The following is a 12,255-nucleotide window of genomic DNA, read 5'->3' on the forward strand; positions in this document are numbered from 1 at the left end:
ACAATGTATTTATTATTTATATTTATTAGAAACTTATATATTAGAAATAAGAGTATTGATTGATTTACCCTAATGCGTGGACAAGACACCACATTAGGAAAAATTAGTGTTTCTCGAAGGAAACAAATGAAACATTTAAAACGTATGTCAAGAAAACTTGCTTTTTTTTAATAACTGTTGATAAGGAATCTTTTAATAGTCAAACGAAAGACTGTCTCTAGTTGTATCGTAAACACTTAAACTAACTGTTAAAATAATGATTTACGTGATATGAAAATCTGTCGTGCAGGCTATTCGTGAAAGTTCCGTTTACCGCAAAATGCACATATCATTGTAAATGCAATGTAATACATTGTCATTAACAGCGGTGCGGAACAAAAATGTTTCATTCAAATACGATTCAATCAGAGAAGTGTTTTAAACACTTGCAAAAATAGAAAAAAGATGGGCATTTTGCCACTCATCAGGAAGGCACACTATTTAGATGCACGTGGTTTTATTCACGCATATAAGGGATTTCTCTAGCGCGAATGCGCTTCCAGTTGTGCAGGCGAAAGCGCCACCTAACGTCAGTGGCAGAAACATTCTTGTTTTCTTTGGAACGGCCCAGTGACGTCAGAGGGGAACCCTACGTAGAGGCTACGCTCAATCAGTTTGAAAGCTACTTGCCACACTGGCAGTGGGTCGGACAAAGCGAACGAAGAGAGATCGGTGCGTGCAGCCACGGTGGCTCGTGTAACTTTGTGTATATCGCCTGTGCTTTGATTTGACCGCTTGTAAGTAGCAAGTGTGTTTTATCAGCGACGAACACAGAAGTAAAACATCACAATGTTTGACGTGTTTGGCTCCGTGAAGGGGCTGCTAAAGCTAGACTCCGTGTGTATAGACAACAATATTTTTCGCCTTCATTACAAAGCGACGGTAGTGATACTTATCGCATTTTCTTTGCTTGTGACGTCTAGGCAATATATTGGAGATCCAATTGACTGCATTGTGGATGAGATCCCTCCAAATGTTATGGACACGTATTGCTGGATTCATTCCACGTTCACGATCCCAAATCGTATGGGAAAGGTAGGTGTTGATACCGCGCATCCGTACGTGGGGCCAAGTACGAATGAAGAGGAGCAGAAGTACCATAAATACTATCAGTGGGTATGTTTCGTGCTCTTCTTCCAAGCAATATTGTTCTACGTTCCACGTTACCTGTGGAAAACATGGGAAGGAGGAAGAATAAAGATGCTTGTGTTGGATCTAAACTGCCCCGTTGTGAGTGACGATTGTAGGAGGGATCGGAGAAAGTTGCTGGTGGATTATTTTGTTTCCAATCTGCATTCCCAGAATTTTTATGCCATCAGGTTTTTCATATGCGAAGTTCTCAATTTTGTGAACGTGATTGGCCAGATATATTTCATGGATCTTTTCCTTGATGGTGAATTTACCAAGTACGGATCGGAAGTGATCAAGTTCACGGAGATGGAGCCCGAAGAAAGGAATGATCCGATGGCGCGAGTGTTCCCGAAAGTTACAAAGTGCACCTTCAGAAAATACGGTCCCTCGGGGTCAATTCAGAAGTTCGACGGTTTGTGTGTGCTACCACTGAATATAGTCAACGAAAAATTGTACGTGTTCTTGTGGTTTTGGTTTATTATTTTGTCAGTGCTGACCGGGCTGGCCTTGTTGTATCGCTGCGCAATTGTGATGGGACCACAGATGAGAATGTACCTTCTGCGAGCCCGTTCTCGGCTGGCTCCACAAGATCACATCGAAACCATTTCCCGCAAGTGCCAAATTGGGGATTGGTTTGTCTTGTACCAATTAGGTAAGAATATGGACCCGTTGGTTTACAAGGAACTAATGTACGATTTAGCAAGAAAATTCGAAGGGAAAGAGAACGTTTAGTTATCGTGCTGGGAAGCGTATTATAAAACGCTCGATGTAGGAATCGCAGGATACAAGACCTTGCTTATTATATGTAGTAATAATTTTTAAAAAAGACTGCATTCCTGTGATCAGCTCAATAGACTATGCTGTCAGCTTTGTTCAGCGCTCAGCAACAACTGGAGCAAATATGTTCACTGCGAACAGTTATCCTGACATGCAAAGGTTGGGTGGGCTATTTATGTTATTGAAAGAGGAATAATGTTGTGAAGCTGTATATGAAAACGAAATGAAGTAGAAGGAAGTTGTGATAGATAATGATACATAAACATGTTAAGTGCGTGACATTTAAAATGTTTTTTCCTTTCAAATATTAAGCAGAACTTGGCTTCAGAAATAAATCGTATGATAAAAGCATGTTGAAGTTCATGTGATGATGCTCATGAAATGCTGCATTTTGAGGGTCGTGTGATAGTTATTAGTAAGCATAATAATTTTACTTTAACATTATCATATTAATATTGCTGCAGCCATATGCTTTTGTTCATAATTTACAACACATATATTAAGTCGGATTTTGCTACTATTTTCTAATGCATTTTTAAGAACGAAAGAAAAAAATTCTAGTAATAAGCTATATATTGTGGAGTACACTGCCAATCATTACGTATTAACTTGTGTAGTGGGACCAAAAAAAAAAAGAAAGTATCTGGTACAAGATTAAGCAGTTGGTATCGATTTATATAAATGACAGATACTTGTTGCAGATAGTTTTGAGCAAATTTTTTTACTAGTCTGAAGCAAGGTATGCAACAAATTATGCTGTAATACTTACTGTACTATCCACATGTTATGATGGAATCATTGTAATTTTGTATTTATTTATATGCTTGATTATTTTATCTTTGAGGTAAGGAAAAGTATTATATTTTTCAGGAAAATGTAGGGAAGCAAGATTTATTTTTTTGTATTGTTATTGGTCCTACAAAGCAGTTAAGGAATTTTTCCTGTAGAACAAGATACTATTAATTTAGAGCACATTTTCAAATAGAAACTGCTCCAATTCATTTATTTTTTAGGTGTCTGCATTTCATCATCATTCTGCTTTTTGTAATAGGAGTAATAATAATTCTGTTAATAAACAGGAAGCTACAGTAGTAAATCATTATTAAGTTTCTGTTTATGGGTTGTTATATAATTAACATTCACGATTCTCTGGGGTGGGATTTGAATACAGTTTAACCCCCCCCCACCCCTGTGCTGTTAGGTTAGCTTTGTTTTGGATTCTAAAATAAGATTGTAGTGTTAGCATCTTTGATTAACACTCTGAGATGAATAGTTTCTGATGCACTTGTTGAATATATCTTGCACAAATTCTTACGTGCTTACCTAGTGAGTCTGTGGAGCGGTCACTATAATACACTACATACCTAAAGGTTCCTGGTTCAAACTCTGGTCAAGCATAGTGGTTTCGTTGTGTTATCCAATCATCTATTTCATTAGTTCGTATTTCATCCTCATCGCCACTGTGGTAGAAAAGCGGCAAATTAACTAAAGTACCAGCAGTAATACTTTTTCTGTTGTTTGGTATTTGTTTTAAGTCCACTTAAACAGACAGGCTAATACGAACCACTGTGTGCCTTCACCGATTATCGAACATGGGATCCATTGTTCACAATGACCTTACCACTGCTTACTTTTCTTTACACCTTTATGCAATAGCTATGTAGGGAGCAAAATGCTGTCATGTCAGTTATCTTAATTTTCTGAAATGCAGAACTTTGGTGATAAAGCTTGTCTTGTTTGCTCACCGGGAGAATTAACGATAAGTGACGTGTGACATCTACTATCAGTTTTGGACACTGAGAGTGGTGTTTTAACATTACGGATAACTGCAACAATACGGTTAAGTGATATTTATTAAAGAGTAGTTCTTTTTTATAACCTTTTGAAACTACAGTTGTGGTATTTCTTTCTCTGCGTATTCTTGTACCTGATATAAGAGATTACTCTGATGGTGTTAATATTATATCACCCACCTAAGGGAGCATTTTGGCATTCTTAGTTTAATTTGAATTATAATGGATTGCAGCAGTTTTTCTAAAGTTGAAAAATAAGTGCTCTGTTGATTTTCTTTTAAATTAATTTTAATAACATTTGTCGTCACATGACATTACATTGCAAGTTGACTATGATTTGAGTGTAGGTTGGTGTCAAAGAAAGTTTCCCAATCTCGGTGCACGAAATTCATTGAAATTGTGAAAACAGTGTTGCACATAGTATCATTACGTCTTCCATGAGAGTAAAAGACTCATTGTGAAAAAATGTTTTTTGTGATAATTGTACATATCTAAGATCATTTCTAAGTATATTCAAGGTTTATGTTAGATGTAGATCTCACGTTGCGATGGCAATGAAGCATCGCACAGTTGAGCTTTTTTTGATTCATATCTCCATGAAATGCAATGATTTCCTTTTGGCATTTCTATCGAGCGGACAAAGCTTAAAGTAGAAGAAGATGTACATAGGTTTATCGTTCACCAAATTGCTTCCTTACATCTTCCTGATCAAGATGTATGCTGTTAGTTTTTCAAACTTCGTTAGAAAGTTTTCTGTAGGCGACACATTAAACTTCGGATTTCTGTTCATAAACCTATATGAATGTTTCACAACAGTGTTTATATGTTATTAGTTTTTCGGTGTGATTTTTTCCGCTTGTTAAGACTGGAACTGAGAACGTGGGAACACTGAAAGAAAGCCTAAAGGGTTTATGGGTTGGCACTTCACCCTCCCTACTTTCGAGAAAAGAGAATAATATTTGACTGTCAATATATAATGTAGTCATTATTACAATATGTAATAAACTGATGAGAATTGCCATCCATGCCTCCCCTCCCCCATAGCCACCTTGGCGAAGTTTCCAATTATTAAGTGATATAACTATTCCATGCAATACTTACCAGTGGCATGCCCAGGAAGGGGTTGTGGGGACCATTGTTGGGGGACCATTATATCCCATGTTTGCCTGATAATCCTGAAATATTAAAAATAAATAACATTAAGTACAAGAGCACATACACATAACCCCCCCCCCTCTTCTTACGAAAATCCTGGACATGCCACTGTTACTTTCATTCCATGATTTGTAATTTTTCAAATGAACTGTGCCTTTATTTTTTTAGGATGAAAATGAATGAAAGCTCATTTTATATACTTTGTATATACATAGGTTATGTAAAAATGAAGGCGGGAAGTATTGGTCCCGAAGTTTTTCTGTAAACAGGTTTTTTTTATAAGTGTTTAATTATTGTTACATTCCATATCTCAATGCACACACACTCAAAACATTGTCGTTTTATAAGATATGGGATTGGACTTTTGTATACATTAATAAGTAAAATTAAATGGCTTCTTTATAACCGAATTTTGATTTATAAACATGCAATGCATATAATTGGTATTTCAAGTACTCTCAAGTAATTAGGTTTTTGATTAATTCTTGTTAGTAATAGGATTGTGCACTAACCAACCACATGTAATGAAAAACATTACAGCTGTTGACCAAGGCTGCCTTTATTTATGTAAGTAATGCTACACTATACTTGTTGCATAAATAAAGACTGTGTTGGTCAGCAGGTGTAGCGTTTTTCTATAATTGAAACAATGTTTAATTGCGTTACCACATTTAATGCTAATATTGTGCTGATGGTGCAGACTGAATTAAAATTCTAGTTCTCTATAGCGTAATTAAGGTGCAGGGAATTAAATTTGCAAAAGTACTTAATTTGTACATCAGCCGTTCAGAACTTTAGGCTCAGCTGGACCTTTGGCTGACGCCAGAACAACTGTTTTATTAGAATGTTCTTCTCCTTTCAAAATCGCTTTGATATTCCAAAATCTGAGAAATTACATACTGAGAATTCCTTCTAGACCACTCACTTGAATCTTTGTGTGGGTTGCTTTTGCCGTTGTCTATATATTGTCAGTAGTTTAACAGACTAGATATGAAACTATTGAGAATTTGTAGACACCCTGAAAGCAAACAACTTGATGATTCACATTAACATTCTAGAAGGAATTCGAAGCATATTTAATTTTTCAGGTTTTGGAAATTCACAGCAGTTTTTTGGAAGCAGAGGAAACTTTGAAAAGGGCTACCCTTGTGTCTGCCAAAGGCCCATCCGAGCTTTAACATTGAAAAAAATATATTTCAAAACTAAAATCAATTTATTGGTTCTGGAATGTATTGTTAATGTGTTATTTGTAGCTACATGAACAAATGATATGCAAGTATTGATACAGAAATATATATGAACAGAAGCAAGTACTACATATCTGATTTCCTTGATTAAAAATATATGTACTATAATTTGTACATATATTCATAAACAGCATAGTCATGTATATTTTTTGTCGTGGTTAAGTCTTACTGGAAAGCATGGAAACTAGGCAGGACTGGTGGTATTATGAAGATAGTAACATAACAAGGTAAGATAAGTGAATATCAATGTTTCGTTCGGTTTTTCTTGACAAGGATTTCTGTGGTGGCTGAATATGCCAACTACCACAATGCAATGTTCTGTGCACAATTATTACTCGCATAATGTTGCAATAATTCATCTTCTCTAATTCATATTAGTTTAGACACTTTTGAATGCTTTCCCCATCTTCTCCTGTATAGATTGCAAGCATATGGAATTCAAGCCAATGTTTTGCTTCAATGCAATATACTTGCGTTCTAAATTCTGGATATTTAGATCTGATTAAAGTTATTCATGGGATATTCAGGAGAAAATCATGACCATGGGTCAATAACATTTTACTTATAATGGGACCCCCCTTCCTTTATGTATCTTTAATTGTTGTGCACACCCAGGACTTCATATCCAATGGTGTCTTTGTATAATGTCGCATGATTTTCTATTGCATTCGGTTGTTCACTATCTCTCTCTGTCATAATTTTATCTGTCCCAGATAAAATTATAACCCATGGATGTACTGAACTAATAGGCTTATCACCAATTTTGAAGTGTGGATTTCATATTCAGATATTTTGCTCTATAAACAATTTATTTGTACTTCCAGCAAGCTGTGGAACATATTTAATCTTTCATCGGTTTATTTAGTAATTGTTGGTGTGATTTCCTGAAACACATTCTGGAATGTGTGAAATGCTTTGTACAACCAACAGCTGGTCTAGATTTGCAATACTACTGCTCTAGGCTGCGGTGGCTCAGTCAGTAATGCATCTGACTACCATGCTAAAGGTCCCGGGTTCGATCCCCAACTAGTTCAAATCCAGGAACTTTTCTAACGATGGAAGCGGCCCCGGGGCCCACCCAGCGTCGAATAACATGGGTACCTGGCGGGTAAAGGCGGTCAGGGGTGTGATGCTGATCACATCATCCTCACTCACAACTGGATGAAGAAAGTGTGGGGCATTACCCCCACACCCCCTATACGCCTTTATGGCGTGGTGCTATGCACAGGGGAGCACTTGTCGTTTTTATCTTTTTTTACTGCTCTAGGAGTCTTCTGTATTTTTGTTTTCCGTAAAATTTCTGCCACTTATTGGCTATTTGCAACTGATGAAATGATTCTGGCTGGAACTCGGACCTGGGAACTTTAGTAATAGGAGGATTTGAAAATTGATCACCTGTCTGTCATGGCTCTCGTCTCAGCTGAATATTCTCATGATTGCCTTGAGGGAGATTATGAGGGAATATTAGATTTGTAAATTACAATGTCTGCATTGTTGTTGTTGATAACAAGTCAATGGAAAATATGAAGTTCTGGGATTGAAAAAAGGTCAATTTACTTCTAGGGCTCATGTATCCGTTGGAGTTTTTTTTTTTTACTGATGCTGGCAGATACTTTTCAGCATTTTGGTATTTCATGGCCTCTGCAAAAATTGCCACGTGCCACTTTTGCGGGGTCTTAATTGTTATGCAAAATTTGGAGTTTCTTTTTATTTTCCATCAGTTTTTGTATGAAATAACTGAATGTTGAGGTAATATAGCTTGTAATTTAATATTCTGATGTAATTCGTGAAAATTGAAGGTCAGAATCTTGGTAAATTGATGCATCTAGTTAGTGCGAAATACTTACACGTAAATATTAATCAATATTTTGAGCAACTTTTAATTATTAAATTTTCAAGCATCGGTGGGAATTGGTGAGTCTCTGTATCGGCTCAGCACTATTTATTTCATTAGTTTCAAAATGACTGCCATAGTATTCCAGACACTGAAGAAAGTACTTCTGTTTACTTTTACTATACTATTACTTGTATTATTATTATTACTTCTACATTCACATGAATCGCCACACCATTTTTTCACGACTTAATTGATATCTGAAATAGTTTGTGACATTTAATCCTAATTTTAACCAATGGTGAAGCATAAAAATGCACGTGAGTATCAGAGAAGGAACCAGGCAGGTTCATTCCCCCTTCCCCCCGAATTTGAAATATCCTAGTGGTTTTTCAATCTTAATTAATTTTCAGAAAGTTCACCATCAGTAGAAACTTAAGACTTACCATTGATATAATGATCTGGGGATATCTCAATATTACTCTGTACCCATAATGTTGATTTGATGTGCCCTAGTGTTTATGTTGCATGTGCCATTAAATCTCTGAATCAAGGGGTTCGGGTTCGATATCCGGTGGAGGCGTGTAGTGGTTCGGATCCCACTTTAAACTGTAGGTCCAGTCCCAATTAGCCTGACTGCACAAAGTGGACTTAAAACCTTAAATTAATCATTCAATCAAACCATTAAATCTCTGTTCTGGTCTAGGCTAAGTGGTTCGGAAGGGGGGTCCTTCACACCCCCTGGAAGGTAAATACCAACTTGAACTGTATGTTTGATACATAATTTCATTTGTCACACTAATTTTTCTTGTATGCGAGTATTCCTTGCATTGTACAAATTATTTTTCTTGTAACTTATGATTTCTACAAGCATATAAGCACAACTTTCGCAAGAAAACATGCTCCCTTCACCAGACATTTGTTTTTACTTTAATATTGCAGTTATAACAATGGAATTTATATTAATCAAACTAAAAAGGAATGTCTGGCAAAGGGAGTGTGTGCTCTCCTGAAATGTTACAATCAAAAGTTGTGTTTATATGCCTGTAAGAACCATACAAAATGCAAGAACCTGTTAACTTCAATCTGGAGAGGTGCTTTTTTTAAGAGGGGAAATGTGCCTAAAATAGAATTTTGCAGTCTGGTGTCTTATCTTTTCAGTATCTATTTTTAGAGAGAACAATTGAGTAAAATCTCCATTGCCACAAAGAAATTTATAGCATGACTTAAACTTTTGTATTTGAATACTTTTTTATTCATAATCATTTCTATACATACCAGGTAATGTCATTTTTGTCTTGGTAACAAACCTAGTTGTTCAGACCTTGGGCCAATCATTTATGGATTGAATGATTTGGTTTGTTTTACTTTTCTGCCACTTTTGGCAAATCTTGGAGATGAGGTTTAGTAATGTGATGAAATTGATGAAATAACACCTATGCCCGGGCTGAGATTTGAACCCAGGACCCCCTGTGTTGTAGCATGTTGTGCTAACCACTTGCTCTCTAACAGACGAGGATTGCACCAAGTATTATATTCTTAATTTTTGTTGCTAAATATTAAATAATAATGAAAGCAACAAACAAATGATTCTATACATTTAATTTCTCAACTTGTGATTTCAGTTCCTGTGTAATGGAAAGATTTTCCAATACTTCCACAGGAAGTGTTCAGCAAGACAGACCATCCCAATATAAAATCATCTCTGATTATATTGAAAACTGAAACTGATAACCCTTCTTGTTGTGCGAGTAGGTACAGTGGTGTCCATGAGTATTACTGTGCAAATTGTCCATGACTATTTTCATTAATTTTTCTTTTACATGCTGGTGAAGAAGTTGTCAACAGCTTGTTTTGATTTTTTTTTAATTCTTGAAGCTCTTCTTGGGTCAAATAAAATGCACGAACATGGTGATGGACAATTTGCATGGTGATATTCATGGATCCCACTGTACATTTTGAAAACAATTGACATGCAAATGTAATCATTGATTGATATTTGGGTAAAAAGAGGATGCACTAGAATTTAATACTTATGTATTTTATGGGGTGTATGATTATATGCGAGTACATATGTGTGGTTAGGCATTTCCCATCAGCATATCAACCATTGCTTTGCAGCCAAATTAATGTGTGTAAAATTCCCATCAATATAAGTTCCATTAAGAATGTCCATAGGTTGATATAAAACAACAATATCAGGCAAGATTTGAAGATGTGGTCATTTTATGAGAAAGATATTTGTCTATACAAGCTAGCAGTATGAACAGAAATTTTATGACACACATGGCTTCTCTCCTTTCAGCCGATAACTGCCATATTTTTGCAGCTTTTGACAGGTATTTTGCTTGTAGATACGCGTATATCGTAACCTACTAGGCACATCAGCCCACCTAAGCCAGTGCAATTCTACCGAAGATATTATTTTCTACCACCAGCGGGGGGAGGGGGGGCAATTGACCCTCCCCCTGAGATATCTGGGGACATTTCATGCATTTCGAATGGTGAAATTCTAGCGATATTATTAAAATAATGTTTCCTGTGATTTACAGGCTGAAAGTTGCAACAATTCGCTACCATGTCCAACAAAAAGAATGTTTTCATCACACATTAGAATCATATTGCCTAACTAGGAGTGTGCGGGGGTCGCGACTGAATTGGGAAGGGAAATTTTTTTATAACCGTGGCGTTCGGGATTGAAAAAAATCGCCATTTCCCGATGGAAATTTTTCGAAATTGAATCAAATTTTCGAATCTAAAAATTGGAAGAGATTTTAGTCAGGAATTTAGATGATCAGGTTCCTGCATTTTACACTCAGTTTTCGACCTTTATTCTGTTGAGATAGTTATTTAAAAAGGAGGATTAATTACTAAGTAAATTCCAGTTCGACCGACCAGTCTGGGTCGCTGGGAGGGGGTCACTCTTCTCACACAACTTGATACTTCTTCTGACTTCCACCGAGAGGAATAACGTTTCCTGTAACATGGTGTTAGGTAAATTCAGTGGCGCTGATTAAATACATACTTGAAAGCTTATACAGTTACACGTATGGAATAATATTTTAGTTGTTTCAATCGGCGTGCACTAACCACTGGCGTTCGCAGAGGGGGTTGACGGGGCTACAGCTCCCTCCTAAGTTGAGAAAATCAACATTTTCAAATAAAAGCAGTGGGGCGCAGAGTGGCAAATGCAAAGCCTCCTTAAAATACCCATTAAAACTTGATTAGTAGAAATAATAAATATTACCACGGTTATAGTTGTTATTTTACATTATAAATTATGATAAACGATTTTAATCCAAATGTATTATTGTTATTATATATATATGGAGGGACTTTGCTACTCGATCCGACGTATGAGTGTCATTATTTTTCTTACATTTTGTACAGTTAGTGTACTGAACTTCATAGTTATTGTATTTTATTAACTTTTACATATTCCGTTAAAAGTAGACTTTAAAAGTTAGGGGCAAATTTTACTGAAAGTGTATATTGTATGACATTCATTGGCTTAAATTGTATTGTAGAATATAAAAAAATATGAGCTGGTTGCTCTATTATACGTAGGTACACTAAACATTTTTCGAACTAATGTTTAATCTTGCTAAGGAAGTAAAATTAATTACCACTATAAACTATTTAAATTAGAGGATTTCGGAGGGGTTCAACCCCTTTAGCGCTCCCCCTGGCTACGTGCCTGTGTATATATTATACATCTGCTATACAATTTTTGGAAGCATTTATGTTAGCCAAAATGTTAAAGGAAATGCTACCCGTAATGTGATTCCCCACATTACTACCTGACGTAGTGCAGTTCACTGACCTCATCGCCGCGTAATTTCCTCTTGCGAATCTTTTCCTGGTGGGGAAAACCGCTGGATACAAACAATAGTGTCTTTCCACTGAAGTACTGACACAGTTTCCGTCCCTGGTCACCAAGAGATGATACATTGTGTTTTACATTTTGGAAGAGTGAATAAAATGCAAAAGTTTGAAAACTTCCTCGTGCATTGGTTCCAACGGAACAAGCTACACTGGATAACGAACTCATTAAGTAAAAAAAAGTAAAGTGCTCCCCTGTGCTCAAGAAATGAAACAAAACACGAGACAAGCAGCTGATAGGCTCTGCATCAACATACGTAAAAATATATTCCTTAAAAAAATGAAATGACAATTTGCCGAACAATAGTTTTGCATCCCACTGTACTAGATCTGCCCACGAGTTGAAACTTACCTTACCTTTCGTAAATATATCACTCTTAATAGGCAATAACAATGT

General features: G+C 36.2%; 1 protein-coding gene across 1 annotated transcript; it reads left to right on the plus strand.

Moving 5' to 3' along the window:
* The first annotated feature begins 636 nt into the window (after positions 1 to 636).
* On the plus strand, positions 637 to 5,300 carry LOC145977698 (innexin inx2-like). The gene has a single exon (XM_083109921.1). It carries the CDS (start codon positions 829 to 831, stop codon positions 1,900 to 1,902), a length of 1,074 nt encoding a protein of 357 aa, XP_082966047.1. The 5' UTR covers positions 637 to 828; the 3' UTR covers positions 1,903 to 5,300.
* The last annotated feature ends 6,955 nt before the right edge of the window (positions 5,301 to 12,255 follow it).

Source organism: Lepisma saccharinum, chromosome 23 (genome assembly GCF_977018435.1).
Source record: "Lepisma saccharinum chromosome 23, izLepSacc3.1, whole genome shotgun sequence".
Taxonomy (NCBI): domain Eukaryota; kingdom Metazoa; phylum Arthropoda; class Insecta; order Zygentoma; family Lepismatidae; genus Lepisma; species Lepisma saccharinum.